General features: G+C 44.3%; 3 protein-coding genes across 8 annotated transcripts in view; all 3 read left to right on the top strand.

The window, feature by feature from the left end:
- prickle3 (prickle homolog 3) overlaps window positions 1–1,973 on the top strand; it is a 28,477-nt gene extending 26,504 nt beyond the window's left edge. For both annotated transcript variants that reach the window (XM_080469346.1, XM_080469347.1), the window contains one exon: window positions 408–1,973. In XM_080469346.1, the coding sequence (XP_080325472.1) occupies window positions 408–862 (455 nt within the window). In that variant the 3' untranslated portion in view covers window positions 863–1,973. The remainder of the gene's footprint in view (window positions 1–407) is intronic.
- Window positions 1,974–3,665: 1,692 nt separating this feature from the next.
- LOC308112740 (protein FAM110A-like) lies at window positions 3,666–7,662 on the top strand. 5 transcript variants are annotated; one of them, XM_080468474.1, is made up of 2 exons: window positions 3,666–3,839; window positions 5,024–7,662. In XM_080468474.1, exon 2 carries the CDS (start codon window positions 5,198–5,200, stop codon window positions 6,476–6,478), a length of 1,281 nt encoding a protein of 426 aa, XP_080324600.1. In that variant the 5' UTR covers window positions 3,666–3,839; window positions 5,024–5,197; the 3' UTR covers window positions 6,479–7,662. The 5 variants fall into 5 exon arrangements, with proteins under 5 accessions (XP_080324600.1, XP_080324604.1, XP_080324601.1 ...); XM_080468478.1 differs by having other exon boundaries at window positions 3,666–3,715; window positions 5,024–7,201; XM_080468475.1 differs by having other exon boundaries at window positions 3,676–3,803; window positions 5,024–7,201.
- Window positions 7,663–9,614: 1,952 nt separating this feature from the next.
- mfsd2al2 (major facilitator superfamily domain containing 2a-like 2) lies at window positions 9,615–19,248 on the top strand (the record flags this gene model as incomplete). The annotated part of the gene is made up of 13 exons (XM_080468563.1): window positions 9,615–9,722; window positions 10,471–10,595; window positions 10,951–11,083; window positions 11,632–11,710; window positions 12,462–12,625; window positions 13,978–14,068; window positions 14,628–14,749; window positions 15,183–15,266; window positions 15,370–15,453; window positions 15,537–15,649; window positions 16,833–16,976; window positions 17,207–17,374; window positions 19,062–19,248. 13 exons carry the CDS (start codon window positions 9,615–9,617, stop codon window positions 19,246–19,248), a joined length of 1,602 nt encoding a protein of 533 aa, XP_080324689.1.

The raw sequence follows: 19,248 nt of genomic DNA, 5'->3' as shown, positions 1-19,248 counted from the left end.
AGAGACAGATAGATTCACACTTACTGGAAGCTCAGAGTCAACATGTAGCCTTCAAATGTTGGAGGAGGCAAGAGTGGTCAGGGAGAACATGCAAACTCCACACAGCAAGGCCCCCGAAGCCCAACCGGACTGGAACCGGGAAACGTCTCATTATGATGCAAGATCAAGAGTCACTACAGCTATGATCAAACTGAAGATTCATGAGAAACAATTGTTAGTTAAAAAAAACACTCAGCTTAACATTTTCAGTGTGAAACAGATCTTTCTTAACTGTCACAGTAACTTGAGGCAATAATTAGTTCAGGCGAGTTCTTGGTTCCTGTGATGTCGCTGTAACATTCCACTCAAAAATAATAATGTGAAACAATTGAGAGAAACTGTACTGATGTTTGTTTGTTTCCAATCAGACGGTTCTTCATACCAGCAGCGCCACCCGAGGCGAGGGTGGAGTCGCTGCCGCTCCCCGTCGGACCCCGCCCTGCACCCGGGATCGGAGAGACGCTCCCGGCGCCCGCGGCCCGAGCGGCCTCAGCTGGACACTCTGGACTGGAGAGAGAGCCTGGGCTCCTCCAACAGCTCCACGCTGACCCTCCAGCCGGGCCACTGCAAACACGAGGACTCCTGCTCCACCTGCTCCTCATCCTCGGACTCGGAGGAGGAAGGTTTCTTCCTCGGGCAGCCCATCCCTCTCCCACCCCACCTGCGGAAGCAGGAGGCGGAGCTGGGCGACGGGAAGGAGGAGGAGGAGGAGGAGGCCAAGGAGAGGGAGAGAGGAGAGCGGGGGCTGAGAGGAAGCTTCAGGCGGAGGAGAGCTCACAGTCTGGGTGCAAAGGATAAAGATAAAAACTGTGCCATATCGTAACGACTCAACAGACCACAACACAAACGCGCTGCCTGTTATTTCATTGAACGATGCACAAGAAGAACGAGTGACCATCGTTCCTCTGGCGTCCATCGGGTTTACGATGGTGACGTAGTGTTCCATCTAAAGGGAAGCACAGTAAACCTCAGAGGAGTCACTACTTTGTGTGTTGACTGCACATTGTTCCGCTTCGGGGTGCTACAGCGTAAAAAAAAAAATAAAGAAGATCTACTCGGTGCATGAATTAGAACGTAGACTGACTGTTTGTTTTGAGGACACGTTCATGTCAAACAACTACATCTGACCCAGGAGCCATTTTCAAACACGTTTCCACTACAAACACAGATGCAAACACACTCGATTCTCCACCAGCACCACGCCGCACACAGCTCGACTGACATGTCTGGACTCGGTCTGGATTCTGAGCCAAGATAAAGAGAACCTCTCTGGTGTTTACTTCCCTCCTGGAGGTATTAAATTACCACAAAGACCCAGCGAACAATACAACAATGACAATATTTTCCACCAGCCAGGAAACATTTGCCTTTTAAAAACGTATGAGGACAAGAGATGTGGTGATTAACGTTTCCTAATCAGTTGTTATCAGTGATTTTAGATGATCTCGGTTAAATGGCAGGTCTGGTGACACATGAAACACCTTCAGAGTGGCGTAGTCCATATTAACCTGCAGCCGGGCTGTTTACAATAATATGCAGGTGGTTTTAATGTTATGGCTCATTTGTGTATTTTCTAACTCTGCTGTAACCATTTTGTTTTTCCTGTGCTCTTAAACTGTGCAATTGTTTGTGGCCACAGTGTTGTAACAGTACGTCTTGCAGATTTTGATGTATCGCTGTCGTATAGAAACACTAAAGAGAAAAACGATCTGTGTACATTCTTGGAGTCTGTAATCGCACTTGACTTAAATGTCATCTATTTTTATATTCACGGTGAAGGTCACTGCTCTTTTCTTATCTTGTGTGGGGTCGAAGAGATTTTATAAGACTTTCTGTTTCTCTGATTGTGACGTCTAAAATGTGTGCTTTTTTTTATCAATCAGTCTTCATTTGTATTTAGCACCTTCCAGACAATAAACTGCGACTCAAAGAGCCTCACGAGTGACTGACGCAAACACCAAGCGGGAAGAATATCTGCACGTTTACACAAACCGCTGCCTCTAAATGAGCTACGATCTCATGGGAAAGGTTTTCCACATTTTAATTGTGATAATTATTTCTTTTGCACATGCATGTTGTGATTTTTACAGCACTTTTTTTATTCTCAATAGCGGTGTCTTGCACAACTCAACAGGTTGAAATGGGGATTGAACCACCAACCTTAGGAATCAAAGACAACCTGCTCTACCGCCTGAGTCACAATCGCTTGTAACACCAGGAAACCAAACCAGTGCACTTTGACAACGCTACATGCCAAGGTGTTAATATGAAGTTAGTCACGTTTGATCCATAATCAAAAAATCTTTAATAATTATAAGACTGATAAATCAATAACTAAAGTCTCAAGTTTTTTTTTCTTTCTATAAATATGAATTAGATATGAGTTGTCGCTGGCGATAACCTCATCACACGAGACCTTTCAGGGAAGAGTTTCAAGCATTTTCTACACAGATTTCCTCACAATATGAAATAATTTATTCCATATCAATCAGTCTAAGAAACATTCAACCAAATGAACTAAGAAAGTACTGAAGTGCAATCAAAGTCCGACTGCTCCAGCTAATTGAGATCCTGCAATACAAGTTTGCACCACAAGATGGTGTACTGAGTCGAGGGAGTATCGAACTGCAGCTTCACACCATTTACCGAGTGGATCCAATACGGACTTCTGACTACCAATAACCCCAATTAATCGAGTATGTAACTATTTACAATTATGTTTTCAAATCCGCCAGCTTGCATGAAGCAGTCGAGGTGCCGTGACTTCCTGTGTAGAGCTGCGGCACACGATAAAGATTCAGTTTTACGTACCGTATAAACTCATTAAAAATGTCAAATAACTGACAATGCAAGTATATAAAATTATGTTTGAATATATCAGCTCCTTCACGCAGAATAAATACATGAAGTAATGGAGGTAACGTAACTTCCTGTATGGAGGTGTGGTACACGGCGACGAAGATTCAGTTTTACATTCTATATTAGATTGTTCAAAGAGTCAACCATCTACGTTATTATATAAAATTATGTTTTTACATCCACCGGATACTTCACACTGAATGAACACACAAACGTAGTGGAGATGACGTGACTTCCTGGAGAGCTACACGGAACACAAAGAAGACTTCTTCTCATATAAAGATCCAGTATGGCGTGGAAGTATGGCGGCGCCCATTGTCTGTTGAACTCTTGAATTGATGAGCCAAAACTCGGGTTGAGGATAGACTGAACATCGCCACCCAGTGTACAGCAGATCCATGATTAACGTCCTTCATACTGTCCCTTTAAAAACCACAAGAAACAAGACAATAATCCATCTTCTATACCATTTTCTCATAATTCTAGTTGATTTAAGTCCGTGATGCCCTCGATGTACCTCAATGAAATTAGAAATTCTGAGGTGTTACTTTTTATTTGTGCCCTACTTTAACCTGCAGTGGAGTATTATTAAAGTGTATCATCAGACCTTCAGTTAAGGCTCTGAACCTCCCCCCACCACCTGATAGATACTAGGAAGCAAAGGTGCTGAAGGTTTGTCTGCAGGCTTTAAAACAATGGCAGCGTCACATGTCAGCAGAAGTCAGCAGTGTGTTGCCTTGCAGGAGATTTATTGGCCCAATCAGCTTGAAGGAGGGCGGACTCAGCAGCAGCAGCAGACACATGAGTTGTCAGACAGGTTTGTCTTGAGCTGTTTAAGTGCTTTCTAACCACATTCACAGTCATTTCTCCTCAGAGGGACGACACTGACTGTCGGCCGGGAACAGGTGAGAGGCTCAGGAGCTCCACAGGAACATGCAGAGGTGAGATTATTGAAGGGAAACGTCAAGGAGAGAAGCTGCTTTAACTAACCTTCACCTTCATACAGACAGGCTGGAGCCTGTCGGGGCAGGGCTCCACACACCAGGCCCTGAGTCCACAATGAGTCTCTTTCTGTTGTTTACCTGGCCTGCTTGCTATGTGGCTGTTTGCTCTTTCTGTTTCGCTTCATGTTTGCCATCTGCACATGCCAGCACTTGAGTCAGAAACATGAAATTAGTGGCTCTATTTTTGTGTTCAGTCAGGCCCACCTCCTGACATTCCTCTGTGAGTTTTGTAGCTCTCTGCCCTCCTGCCATCTCAGTGGTACATGTTCTGGTGCTGGTTCGCCTTTAAGGCAGGTGTCTTCTCGGGGAGATCCTTGAAGGTTCCAAGGCAGGTAAGAGTGGACTGTCCGGGGGTTTCGCGGCTCTGTCAGCAGGAGCTTGGCCCTAGGCTCAGACTGGAATGGCAAATATGTAGAGAATTTGACTGGCAGATGCAGACACTTCAAGCAGCATTATTTCAAAGCACACACTTACGGGATCTTTCAGTGGAGAAACAGTTTCCCCGACCTTCACCGTCTCAAGGATTATTGCTGTCTGATGAGTTGATTCTGCTCTTTTTTTGGCTTCGTTTTAACCCTGAGAAACTTCTTGAATCAGCAGCGAACCCTGGTGACTGGCTGCTTTATTTAAAGATGAGGAGTCATTGTTCCCATAGCAGCTGTTGGTGTGTGTGATCTGCTGTGTGTCGCCTCCAGACAATAGCTTGTTGACAGCCGTCCTGATGCACCTCCCCATCATCACCCCTCTCCCTCTGTCTTCAGCCACACACACACACACTCACACACTCCAGCCTTTCACGCCACTTCCACCGACTGAAAATGAAGTGGCAGTTTGATTGTGTGTTTGTTCGGTTGGAGATGGATGACTGTGAGTAATTGTTCAAATCCGGCCAGGCTGGCGGCCAATGGGCTCGTCCGCCGGCCAGGGCTTGAGCACACCGATTGGCTGCCGTCTTGAATAAATGGGAGGGTTTCTGGGTGCAAAGTCTTTGTGGAGTTGCAGCGTTGTAAAGGGTCTGATAAGGACGTGGCTGTTGTTCTTTTGAGGTAAATGTTGTTGCTGGTTGTTTGTGTTGTGACTTTATTCCGCATGTTTCTCAATCTGCTGCCTGTTTTCCGCAGGAAATGTCAAGGAACTAGAGTTCAGCTGAGATGTTGAGGTTCAACCTCTTGAACAATGACCCGGAGAGGATCATGAGGCAGCTGCACAAAAGCACCAACATCAGGTAACACTGAGGACCAAAGGACTTTCATTCCAAGCTGGTGAACGTGGAGGATATAGCTGGTGTTTACAAGATGCCCGTGGAGACGCTCCAGCATCTGCAGAGGAAGACGGCGAGGACCGCCGTGGTCGCTTCACCCCCACGCCTGCGACCCAAGGGGCCGGTGGGTCCGGACTTGTACCGGCAGTGCCTGACAGCTGCAGCGGCCGCCCGGCCGAAGCAGAGCGCCGTGGAGCGACTGGAGGCCGACAAGTCTAAATACGTCAAGAGTCAGGTGGCTCTGTCCAGGCAGCAGCCGGTCAGACCCGCAGAGGTGCGTAAGCCTCCGCTGAACCCCGCCGCCACCCTGCGGCCCACCAGAAAGACCCCCGCCAAGGCCAAGGCCACGCAGGAGGGCGTCCAGCTCGACCTGAAGCACCTGAGCAACCTCATCAGTGACGTACATGACGGCCCGACACCCAGAGCCGCCGTGAGGCTGGAGGACGGCGGCGCTCCTGAAGGCGGCGCCACTGAACTCGTCTCCACTCCGGCTGGGACGCAGCAGATAAAGGAGAGGCCGTGTCCGCCTCCACGCGCCGGCTGGTCCAGTCCAGCCAAAGTGAGATTGAAATCTTCGGATCCTGCCAGGGCGGAGGGTCCAGGCCCGTCCGGGTCTCTGGCTGCGGGGACGGTGCGCCGGGTGGACGTCATGCCTCAGGCCAGCCCCGTGAGGAAGGCCTGCAGGCCGCCTCAGTTCATCCGACAGCCCCTTCAGCCCATTCCTCTACACTCTCAGTTCCCGCTCCGCCCGGCCATCTCCAACCTGCGCCTCTTCCAAACCAGAACCCTGGCCACTTCTTCCCCTCTCAAACCGGTCGTCGCCCCATCGAAGCCTGACGCCTCCGCCCCGTCTCCTCCCGCTGGATCTCCGGCCCCCGCCGCACCCCCCACAGCCCTCCTCGCCTTACCTCCTCCCTCTCCTGCCATAACCCGGCTGTCCTCCTCCAGCTCCCGGAAGCGTCCGTCACTGACCCGCTCCAAATCGGACATGAGCGACCGGTACTCCCGGGCTGGCACCGACCTGGAGCGCTTCTTCAACCTGTGCGGCCTTGACCCGTCGGACCTGCAGGAGCTGACCCCCGGCGCCGGCTCCGACATCGTCTCGCTGGCCCGTTTCCGCAGCGTGAGCGCCCCCGGGTCCGAGTGTGCCGGCTCTGACAGGGAGGAGGAAGAAGAGGAGGAGGACGATGGCGGGAAAGCCGCGGCTCGCGTCCCCTACGGCGTCTCGGTCATCGAGAGAAACGCCCGGGTGATCAAGTGGCTGTACGGCCTCCGGCAGGCCAAGGACAACGCCGCCAAGAGCACCAATTTGTAGGGTGGTGTGAAAAACGCCTGAGAAATAAAAGGTTGAGTTTATTTTGTTTCTCTCAACGCGGCTGTGGAAGAAACGACAGGCTTCCTTTACCGAACCGGCAGACGGTTGCTTTTTGTTTGCCAGGGGACTTTTTCTGAGCCGACTCCTACTTCCTTTGTTTTTTTCAAAATTGGAACATTTGATGATGTTTTTGTTAAGAAAGTCGTCTTTTCTGTGATTCTGAAACTTTTTCCTTTGAGGCCATTGATGTTGATTTTGCTGCTGTCTGACACTGAATCTCATTCTGCTGTAAGTGGATGGCATTAAAGAATAAACAAACATCTGGTTTGTTCTACTGACTGAGTTTTAAAACCCTTTTGGTAACTGAATCAATGCATTCATAAATACCATGACCAAAGTACATATTTCTTTTAGCCCTATTTAGACGTCGTCTTTGCACATGGTGCGTACAGACGCATAAAGAATAGTAGTTTAAGTGCCCTGATTCAGGTTAAAAAAAACCTTATATCCAGGTTACTTTGACATTTTTCTGCCGACATAACTTCATGTCACTTACATGTTTTGCATAATTTTGTCTCCACTGTTGGTTTTCTCGCTATAATACTTTAAAAAAGTTTTATCAGTTGTATCAGAAGAAATTACATAAAACATTATTCACTTTGCTTCAGTGCATAACCGCACTCAGATCCGTTACAGAAGATGAAGACTAAATATAAAGACATAAGAAGCACAAGTGTTTTCCTTTCTTCATTTTCTGACTTCCTACTGTCATTATCAATCAAATATAATGTGAAAGAGCGTTTAGAAGTCTGGGATTTAATGAAAAATGAGTCCATAATGAAGGATGTGAGGGCAGTTTGAGATTTTAAGTTCTGTTTAGTGGTTTGAAACAGAGAAGAGTTTAACAGTGTTTAACGTGTTTAAAGAAATCTCAGGTCAGAATCCTTTCTGAGGGAGGTTTATATGTCTTATCGGTGTCTGTGACTTGTTTCTGAAGCTGTTTTCAGTTCAATGAAAAACTGTCTTTGGTTGTTTGCTGAATTTTAATCAGGATGATTTTAGTTTTCTCGAACTGCTGATTCATTTTAGTTTATCTAAACACAGCTGCCTTTGACATTTTATCCTAATAGTGCCAGGACAGGAAGACGATCGTATACAAATCTATAAACAGTCACGATTTCTGCAGTTTCATGTCTATTGTGCTTAATCTCCTCCAGTTGAAAAGTAACAGCAGATAGAAAAAACAACACAGTTAATGCCTTTTTGTCATCTTGACAAGTAACTGGAGCAGAGTGTGTGTGTGTGTGTGCGTGTGTGTGTGTGTGTGTGTGTGTGTGTGTGTGTGTGTAACTCAACTTGAAATAAGTTCATCTAACCAGGTTCTCATGAACAGATATGATAAATTTGTATCTCTGTCTCATGGGTTCTAATAAAAGAGCCATAATAAGTTTGTACAAATTGTAAAAACAACATTTTGAATTAATCACTGATTAAGAAATACTGTTTCAAAAAGGATTCAAGCAGTACAAATATATGGTCTGCATTTCTTCCGGATTTTGTCCTGACTTCAGATTTCTCACGATGTAATGACACATTTATTTAAGATTGACAACGTGAAGCCACGTGATTCATCTTCGTGCAAATTCAAATTGAAATGACAATAACTGATAAACATGTATGAAAGAGCTTTTGTTTTTTCCAAAAGTTTATTTTTACTACCAACAGCTTCCAATCACACCTCATTGAGGACCCCCCCCCCCCCCCCCCCCCCACCTCCCACTTTCATGCGTGGTTATAAATGTGTAAAAATTTGTGTCCACAAACAGAAATCATCCACTAAAAGACTCATTATTAGACCCAGAAACATTTTCTCTGTTGATCCACAAGAGGTCAGAGCTTCTCACACCGACACTGACTCACACAAGTATCTGCAATTTTCAATTCACAATCTAATTAAACCCTAATAATCTTTTAGGATATTGAAATTGTTTGCACTTAAATTAGAAGCACTTTGATATTTAATTCAAAATTTTCCTATTTCTGTTGGGCACAAATCAAAGTTCTTCAATATTTCACTTTATTTAGATTTGTTTAAATCAGATTATGTCACTTTAAACGAAGAGCAGTTATTAATAAAGTAAGTTTTCTGTTGTTGAGCCACTTCATTAACTGAATAGAAGAAAAAAAAACCCTCAGTGTTGAACACAAAGAAGTTGCTCAACCAGATTCCAGTTTCACACAAGCTGTGATTTCAGCACAGGACTGCATGAGCACAGAGAGCCGGTGAATCTCTGAAACTCTCGGCGGTGCACGTGTGCAGGATGAGTCGTATTAAAAACTTCACAAATCTGCCCCGAATATTAAGAAGTTGGTTGATGAAGTCATTCAGCCGTCATCAGCAGAGGGTAAGACATGTTTTATTCACTTAAAATATATGCAAGTAGCTTGTCAAATGATCCTTCCAGACAACAAATACTCACCTTCAATATATTGAAGTACAACAAATCAGTCTTTAATCAATCTGTAAGTGTTTCACCAAAACATCTAAGAAAAGGAGAAATATTTGCACACGTCTGTGACTGCATTTGTATGTGAGAACATGCATCTTACATACATTTACAGAATCCACACTGTTAATTTTAGGGACGACTTCTAGTAGAACATCGTTTGTCTGAAAACATACACAGTAAAACGTTTTTGCAACAGTGTGAGTCACATTAAGTGTTCAGGTATGCCTCTTATTTAGGAGAAAAATGACTTTTTTTTTTTTTAGGTCTTTTATTGTGTTTTTTATATTTTTCTGAAAGAAATATTTTTTGATGTTATGGATTTTTCTTAACTCTCACATCACCATGACACTTTCACACATGAAAAAAAGTATCTATTTAGTCAAAAAAAATAACTTTTGATCATCTTCTGACGAACCAAAACTAAGATATAGATAAAATACCATGAATATTTAACAGATTTTAATGTCGTTAATTGAGTTAAAATAAGAGAAACCCACCCACTGCCCACATTCACATGAAGACAGTTGCCTCCAACCTGTTTAGACACCAGATGTCTGAGCCGATGTTTTATGGACGACGACACTCAGCAGATCTTTTCTCTCTGCTTTTCTCAGACGTCCAGGGAGATGCGCCTGACCACCAAGTTGTGCTATGCTGTGGGAGGCGTGCCCTATGCCATCACCTCAGCAGCCATCAGTATTTCGCTGCAGATTTTCCTCCTGGATGTCGTGCAGGTAAAAAGTGACTACAGAAGAAGATCCAGGACTTCATGAAGATTTTCTGTAGAATAGGAAGAATCTGTCAATTGGGAAGCATTTCTATGTGCAGGAGAAACCAAACAGGAATCAGTTGTGTCCCTTCACTCCTCAGGAAAATAAACTTTTTAGTCATTTTCTGCATCATCTTTTGAATGATTTCAGACCTTTTTGTCCTGCTTTGTGGTGATTTTGCCTAATTTTACCATCAAAGGCCTTGATTTCTAGTAAGTCTTTCATATTTTTGTAGTAGTGTCTTTCACTTTCGTGGTAATTTTGCATCTTTTTGTGGTCACTTGTGTGTCTTTGGAATTTTTTTCAGATTTTTTTTAATCTCTTCGTGATCTCATTGAATTATTCTTATTCTTATTCTGTGTCTTGCTGGCGGCTTTGCACCTTTTTGTTGTAGGTGCGTCTTTGAAATGATGTGCCTCTATAATCACTTTAATTTAGTTTCTTTGTCATTAAGAGCGTTCTTGTAGTAGTTTATGCTTATTTCTAGTTAAGTCATTTCATTGGTCTATTTTGTCTCTTTGTGGGTATTTCATCTTCTTGTGGTTGTTCCGGAGCTTCACGCGGTTGTTTGAATGCATCATGTTGTGTCTGTCTGTACAGCAGCTTCGTGTCTCCTTGTGGACATTTTGACTGTAACAGTGTTTGTGTCTTCAGACCTAGAAGATCTACTACAGAACCTAATCTCCCCTGAATAACTTGCATTTATTCACAGATGGAGGCCTTCTATGTTTCCATGATTCTGTTTGTGAGTCGGGCCTGGGACGCTGTGACTGACCCTCTGATCGGGTATCTGGTGAGCCGCAGTCGATGGACACCGGTTGGAAAACTCACTCCATGGTCGGTTGGTTGGTTGATTGGTTACTTTGTTGCTTGCTTGGTGAATTGGTTGCTTGGTAAATTACTTGGTCAGTTGGTTGGTTGCATGTTTGGTTGCTTAGTTACTTGCTTGCTGGGTTGGTTGGTGGATTGGTTAGTTGCATGGTTGGTTAGTTGCTTTCTCGCTTACTTGCTTACTTGCTTGGTGGAATGGTTGCTCGGTTGGTTGCATGGTTTGTTGCTTAGTTGCTTGCTTGCTTGCTGGGTTAGTTGGTTAGTTGGTTAGTTGGTTGGTGCCACTATTTAACTCTATTTTGAGTTCAGCAGCTCTTCATCGTTGGTCCATTCAGCAGAACCATCACTGTTTATCTCGCAGGCTGATTGTTTCCTCTCCTCTCGCCGTCTCTTCCTACCTGCTGCTGTGGTTCGTACCTCGAGCCTCCATGGCTGAAGGCACCAGGGTGCTCTGGTTCCTGGCAGTGGCCTGCATGTTTGAAACCCTCATGAGTGTAAGCCAATCTACACTGTTTACTCATATTAAACCTCCATATATCATTTGCATATCATTCGTTTGATATTACCATTTTATTTCACTTTAGTCTTTGGGTTTATTTCAGAGGTGAAACACTACCTGTGTATCAATTTAGTGTAAAATCCTGAAAAATGAAATACTGCCTGGCACCAGGCAATAAGATCGGTCATAAAGACGTGACGTTTTAAACAAAATAACCTTACACTTTCAAAGCAATGGAATGATAAACAGAGTCATCAGTTTTGTTTCTGATATTTCAAAAGTAAGTCAGGTAAGTTTATTTATGGAATTTTAAAACATATTTCCGCTTTTCCAAGTTTTGAGGTTGGTCTTCGTCAGCCATCTTGTGCTTTAATCTGCTTCATTATATCCTTTTCGCTCATATGTGTCTCGCGTCGCCATGGTGACAGAGCCCGATACTACTCCCATGTCATTTTGCTCTGAGCTGCGTCACCATGGCGACAGAGTTTTCACACCGCCCGCTGCCAGTCGGCGTCATGTTTCCCTCCTGCCTCCTGTGAACAGTGTTATAATGTCCCGTACCTCTCGCTGAACATGTTCCTGGGGGGCGATCAGAGAGGCCGAGACTCTGCAACCGCCTACAGTGAGAACAACCACACACACACACACACACACACACACACACACACACACACACACACACACACGCACACACACACACACACACACACGCACACACACACAGATTGATGTTTTCCTTGCATGTTTTGCTCGTTGGCAAATTTTAAATTATAGCTACTCAATGAACGGATCACACAACTTAAACTTTGACTTCAGTCCATAAATATTCAGATTTCCAACTCCTCTTTTTGCTTTTTCTTTCACTAGTAGCTAACTTTTTTGTGGCGTTCGTATTGTGAGAGCTACCCAAATTAATAAAGCTGAAGAAAGAGCAAGAAGTGCATGCACTGACAAAAATCAAGTTCCCACCTATAAAATGAAAACAGAGCAGTTATGTAGCAGCCATCATTTGTACTAATTTCACTAAAACTGATTCTAGCCTAAACTTTAACTTAATTATAACCACTTATCTGTCCGTCTACTTCTGCTCACTCCAATTTAAGGTCAGAGGGGACTGAACCCTAACCTAGAGTACCCAGAGACCCCCCTACACACACACACAAACCTACACCCCACAATGCACTTCCTAATTGTAAGTTTTTGTGTAAAACCAGAATCAAACCTCCACACACACACACACACACACACACACACACACACACACACACACACACACACACACACACACACACACACACACACACACACACAGAGCAGAGCTGTCAGAGCTGAATGATGAGCAGTTTCTGTCCCCGCTTCCCTGTTTTGTCCAGGAATGAGTGTGGAGGTGGCGGCGATGCTGCTGGCGTCGGTGATTCAGGGACAAGTTGTGTCTGTTTACAACGCGGAGAAGCGGGAGGCCTGCGAGGAGCTGGACGCTTCCCACCAGACACCTCACGGCGCGTCTCCACCGCAGTCCGCTTGGCTTCAGGGAACGGTAGTCACGACAGTCTCAGGGATATACTCTTACCCTGTAATTTACCGTTCTTGGACGGAGGCATTGTTGTGCGCTTTCCTGGGTGACGAGTGGGCCTGCATCACGCCTGTTGTGGCGACACCAGTCTGTTTTACACACACAGTCACTATGGAGGGACCCGGCTGCCCTTTTGGTGTTCAGTTTCCACATGATGCAGTTTAGTGATGATCGAATGACTCAGTCAGGAGTTTGTGGTTGCTGAAGAAATTATGACCTGTAGTCCTTTGAAGTGACTGAAACCAAGTGTCTGTTATCGGGCCTCCGTTGTGGTTACATAATACCGTGTTGATTGATTTAATGCAGCTAAAGGTGCAGTGTGTGGGATTTACAGGGATCTGTTGGCCGAGACGAAATGCGTGTTCAGTTATATTTTTACTGTTGCATAATTACCATCCATCCATTCAGCTGTTGTTACTTTGGAAGGAGCTTAAAAATGAACACAACAAACCTGAAGTATTGCAAGGGAATCCTTTTTTAATGAGTACGTCTCAAAGCTGAGAAATTTTGTGAATTAAGACAATATTTTTCTCTCACTGAATACAGTCTTTCTGTACTGTGAGTTCAGTTCCAACCGTTTTTAAAACACTGACAGCCCTTTTTAGTTCTCTTAATAAAGGACCGATAAGAACAAGAAAACCTGTTTTCAAGTTTGTTCTTGGTGTGATGAACATGTAGCGTGTAGATGATGTTTCATTGGTCAACATCTCATGAATATGTAAAACTGTAAGATCCATGTTGGAAGTATTCGAAGGACAAACTATTTATAGAAAGAGTATAAAGAGACAAACTGCTGCGTTGCCAGTTATAAATTAAATTTCATTCACCTTTAAACGTACATTCAAAACCATGTAATTGAAGCTTATTTAATACCTAATATGCTTAATTATATTTGAGGAAAATCTTTCACAGACGAACTGGAGTTACTCTGCTTAAATAGTGAGAAGTGCTTGTTGAAAATGCTGGCATCACTTTGCACACTAATTAAAATACGATATGTTTTTTTTTATCTGTTTGAAGCAGCCAAGTGTTTGTTTTTATGATTCTCTCTCTTTGTTTTCATGCAAATCAAGCTTCATATACTGACATATGAGGTACAGAAATACATTCCTGGAAATCTTCATTAAAACAAACAAACAAACATAAAAATTTTAAATTTAAAAAAGAAATGTTGATTATGAATTTGTAACATTTAACTTTAAAAAGATAAATCTGAAGTGAGAGTTTTTAGTTTTTTTCCTTCTTTTTTTGGGGGGGTATACACAGCCGTACATGCTTTATTTATCAGCTACAGTTTCCTGTCTTTCCCCCTGCAGCACAAGGCGTTCCTGACCTCTGGTCTGGTCGTGGGCGCCATGTTTTTCCTCTGCAGCCTGGTTTTGTTCCTCGGGGTGAAGGAGCAGCGAGGTGAGTTATCCAGAGATACTCAGTGAAAAACTTTAAATAAAACATGCCGTTTGTTGTTTTGCTGCTTGGAGCTGCTGGAAGGGACGCTCGATCATCGTGTGATAGCCTCGGTTTGATTCTGGACTTATGTAGAGAAGAAGAAGAAGAAGAAGAAGAAGAAGAAGAAGAAGAAGAAGAAGAAGAAGAAGAAGAAGAAAACTAAATGAATAAATACATTTAAAAAATGAGATTATATATATACATATATTACAATCCCAAAAAACTGCATCCAGAACGTTCCAAAAACAAGGTCATTTTCAACAACAGAACACAAAATACCTTTAAAGCACCAAACGGTACCAAAATCCTCAACATTGTTTGTCCATTTGTAGAAACTAAATCAACTTCTAGTCTGGTTTTAATCAGCCGGACCAGAGGTCATATCAGCAGAAATCTCCCATGAAGCTTTAAAATCAGCCAAAAGAATCAAAGATTCACTTCAAGCACTGCAGGTGGTTCAGGCTCATCTGAAGAGGAACGTAGTTACTCGTTATTGTTAAGTGTGCGGGTTCTGTTTCAGGTCTTCTCTGCCCTGATGACACCGATCGACCATCCTATCTGACCTCGCTGAAGATGCTGATCCGCCACGTTCCCTATCAGAGGCTGGTCCTCGGCTTTGTGTTCAGTGCGTTGGCGTTTCAGGTCAGAGTTACAGTTCTTCAGTCCTCTCACCAGCCGTGTCCAACCACAGAGCTCAGGGCTCACTTCACCATGTTTTAAATGCAATAACGTTTAATCATCAGGCTCCGTGCAGAGGTGTGTGATGACAGCTATTGGATTCAGGTACCTTCCTGCAGGTTAACGGATTAACGCAGTGCCTGTGCCTCTTCAGGATCAGAATTAGATGCCATTCTCGGCAAAGCTCAAAGAGATTTATTATATAATACTGAAGGGCCCTCTGCCCTGCACGATCGCTCCACAACTCCCGAATCCAACACGCAGGAACTGCAAAACACTTTCATACTGAACATCTCTGCATTCGGTTTACATCTATTCTTAATAGGTTTTTACACTTTACAGAGTCATGAGCGCATCTAATAACAGATGTTTTCTTTCCCCATCTGCTTTGTCTCAGATGTCCTTGGGTAATTTCGCGCTGTTTTGCAGCCATGCAGCCGGGCTTGGAGAACACTTTCAACAGCTCCTGCTGGTTTTACTGGTAAAAACTGCAACCAGCAAACTGAACGTTTTTTTCTTATCTTCACAGCAATTCAGCAGCTTCGTTTTCGGTTATAAACGACGCGACTATTACCTTTCCACAGCTTTCTGCCTCAGTAGCCGTTCCCCTGTGGCAGATAGTGCTTCTGAGAATCGGGAAAAAGGCCACAGTTTTCATCGGACTCTCAGTAAGAAAGCAGGGATTCGTGTTATTTCATCGAAATACAATTCCAGAGTGTGAGTGAATTCTCTGCGTCTGTGTCCATCTCAGCTCTTCATTCCCGCAGTGATTATAGTGGCCTGCTTTCCCAGTAACCTGCCAGTCTTCATGAGCATGTGCACTCTGATGGGATTCAGCGTGGCGACAATTTTCTTGTTGCCCTGGTGAGTCACTCCCCGGTTCTCTGCGTGGCTGCAGAGAATTGCACCCTCCTTGCAGCGCCTCGTGCAGTGGAAGATACCGGGTATTGATTTCCCACGGTCTTGTGGTCAATAAAATGTGCAGTGATATATTTAGAAAGACCTGAAAACAGACTGGCCATCCAACTTCTGTACCGTTTTGTTCGGTTCAGGGCTGCATTGGGCTGGAGCCAGTCACAGCTCACTCACATTCACAGCTACAGACAAAAATCCAAAAAGTCAACTAACCTCAAATGATTGTTTTTGTATGGAAATACTACCTTTTTTGTATTTTTTTGGCACTTTTACACTTTGCCTGCGATTGAAAGTGTTTAGTTTAAAGAGCCTCAGTCTGAATTAAAGAGTCAAAGACTAATAAACGTGTTTACAGCTGCTGTTGTTCTAGTTTGGTCAGGTCTGAAAGTCATTTAAAAGTGTAAAAGGTCTACTTTCTGGAATAAAGACTTCTTAAAGAATGTGTCTGTGAAGAGCCAGGTATGGTTTGTAAAGATATTTAAAAGAATCTTGCTGTACTTTAGAGATTTATAGTACAGTTGTAGACGTTTCAGTCCAGGTCACATGTCCAGTGTCCAGATTGAATCAACTTTAAAGAGTCAGAGTCTAGTTTAGAGAGTGCAGGTCTATTTTTAAAAAAGTTAGAGAAATATTTTTCCAAATTGCATTTTTCTTTGAGGATGTTAAAGATTTTCATTTGAAGCCCAGCATTCCCTGTAACTGTGTCATCCATCATTAAAACCCAGTGTCCTTAACTGCAAACACTCCCATGGTGGTGGTGGTGGTGGTGGTGGGGGTGGGGGGGTCATGCAGAACTTGGCATAACACAGCGTTCTCAGTCCTTTCAGAGGCCTTCCTGCTGTCACATGTGATCAGTGTCACAAGTGAATGTGCTGCACATTAAACATTCACATCGCCTCCGTCCGACTGCGGCCGCTGAAGAATATTCCGGCATCTTGTTGACTCATGAGACGTCCTCATTAAAGCTGACATGCGGTTTGGACGTACGATATGTCAGAGTGAACTGTGTGTGTGTGTGTGTGTGTGTGTGTGTGTGTGTGTGTGTGTGTGTGTGTGTGTGTGTGTGTGTGTGTGTGTGTGTGTGTGTGTGTGTGTGTGTGTGTGTGTGTGTGTGTGTGTGTGTGTGGTGCAGGTCAATGCTCCCGGATGTGGTGGATGACTTTGCGGAGCGACACCCGTCCTGTAAAGACCTGGAGCCTCTGTTTTTCTCCTGCTACGCCTTCTGCAATAAGCTGGCGGGAGGCCTCGCTGCCGGACTCTCAACCGTGACCTTACAGTGAGTCACACTGAGTTCAGTCTGTGGTTAGTGTGTGTGTGTGTGTGTGTGTGTGTGTGTGTGTGTGTGTGTGTGTGTGTGTGTGTGTGTGTGTGTGTGTGTGTGTGTGTGTGTGTGTTTGTGCGTGCGTGCGTGCGTGTGTGTGTGTGTGTGTTTGTGCGTGCGTGTGTGTGTGTGTGTGTGTGAATCACTCGGCCTGTCACATTTTGTGTCGTCCTCCTCGTCGGCAGGTTCGTGGGCTACAAAGCAGGTGCGTGTAACCATGACGACAGAGCGGTCCTGGCTCTGATTGTGCTGTTCTCGCCAGTTCCCATCGCTCTTCTGCTGGTAGGGATGGTGTTTTTTCACTCCTATCCGATCAACGAGAGGCAACGCTTGCAGCTACGGGAACGACTCCAGTAAGAAGCTTTATTTTGAGTGGCTCGTCCTCTTCGACAGATCCAGTCACGAGTGTTTCCAAACTTCTTCAACTCATAAACATCCAGAGCAACGTGCACCCCTACACACAGATTCTGACGTGGGGTGTGTGATATATTCACTCCTCTACGCCTGCTGAGATCATAGCAACCAAAACAAATGTGACGCTAACCTTGACAGTGTTTCTGCCACCTGAAGGCAACACATGCCAACGCTTCCAGTCCAATTCCCATCACAACTGTCCTTTATAAAGGCCGTGTGCCATTTGTACGCAGATCATGTCGAAGCAAAGCTCCTTGCATTCTGGCGCCAAAAAACAGTGAGGATATTTTAAATCCTTGTCATGCGATGATCAGCGGTAACGTTAAGACCACTTGCCTAATCTTGAACTCTGAAGGTGTGCTGTGGTTTCTGGTACCAAGATGTTATCAGTAAATCCTTTAAGTCCTATAATGGCTTCCAGACAATAGATGAGCAATCCTGATATTTTGGTTTTGTTGTACTTGCTTAAAAGCTGTGGACCTATTTCGAAGTGTGTCACCGTCCTGCAACCGAAGAAACTTGTCCGAAAATTGTGAAAACTGCCACCGACCACCAGTAAAAAATGGAGCCTGAAAGCAGATGAGTCGGTTCAACTGGTCTTGGTTGTATGTCTTGGAAGGTCAGTTGGCTTGAAAATGTCTTCGTGGACAAAATAACCAAGTCCAGTTTAAGTCGCATCCTGCCTGCGAGAACGCGTAAAGGTGAAGTGGTTATCGGTTGTCTTCGTCCGTCTCTCTGCAGAAGGCAGCAGCTGTGTGCCGGATGATCGTCTCTGATTCAGTGCAGAGCGACTTTGTGCCGTCGGACGCTCTGTGGAGGCCGAGCAGCTGAAATATAGTCCCACAGTGCAGAATGTTATACGGCCACTTTCTGATTTGAGCCTCGTGATACCAAACATGATAGTTAGTAGTTTTAGTCTACATATTTCCCCTCTTATCTTATTCCAGTTTGACATTACATGTTCCTCTTTTATTTTGACATTGCCGGCTTTATTTGAACCCGCCTCTGTTTATGTCAAGGTAAATCCATCTTTTCATATCTTATCTAATCTTGGCTGGCCTGTTTGATCATTTTTATTTTGTCCCACCCGAGCTAATTTTTAACTCAGTCTAAGATAGCGGAACTTATCTCAGGTTAGCTCCGAATAAAGACCTGAACCGAGGAAACGGCTATCTTGACTTGTTTGTATCTACAATCATAACCAGTAGCACCTGACAAGCGTCTGTTTTGTTCTGGTTTATACCTCATTAAATTTAATAAATAGAATTATTTCCCTTGTCTATTAGCTATGTAGGCTATTTCTGCTTTTAGAATTAATCATTGATTTATTTAATTTTTTTTCAATTAATTAAAAATGGTAAAAGAGCCTCGTACAGAGATCGTATTTACAGGTGGTGCAAAAGCTGGAGAATAAAAAAACCCCGATAACAAAAATAATTCATCATTAGTAAAGTGGAGACAATTTGTAATTCTAATTGCATTTTCTTTCAGCTCAGAAACTGCAACATCTCCTTCATCATCATCATCATCATCATCAAACCCAATAGAAAGCGTGGAGCTTCCAACCGTCCAGCTGCGTCCCCATGCTGGCGTCACTTCCCAACGTGTTTCCGATTCCTCTCCGAGGTGCGATCAGGATGAGACGTGCTCCTCGGGGTTCGTTTGCTCTGAGGCATTAAGAAGCTCCGTGGGAACGAGCGGCCGGTCCGACTGCGACGAGGAAATCCTCGGCCGCCGGCACCGACCGGGAGGAGCTGGAGGAGGCCTCTCATCGGGAGGGGCACACCTGAACTCCAAAGTGTCGTGGGTTTAA

Source organism: Lipophrys pholis (assembly GCF_963383615.2).
Source record: "Lipophrys pholis genome assembly, chromosome: 8".
NCBI lineage: Eukaryota > Metazoa > Chordata > Actinopteri > Blenniiformes > Blenniidae > Lipophrys > Lipophrys pholis.
This window is presented reverse-complemented; position numbering and strand designations above follow the sequence as displayed.

What these genes read in the sequence shown, in the direction of transcription:
- LOC308112740 (XM_080468474.1), top strand. Translation starts at nt 5,198, where the DNA reads ATGCCCGTGGAGACGCTCCAGCATCTGCAGAGGAAGACGGCGAGGACC.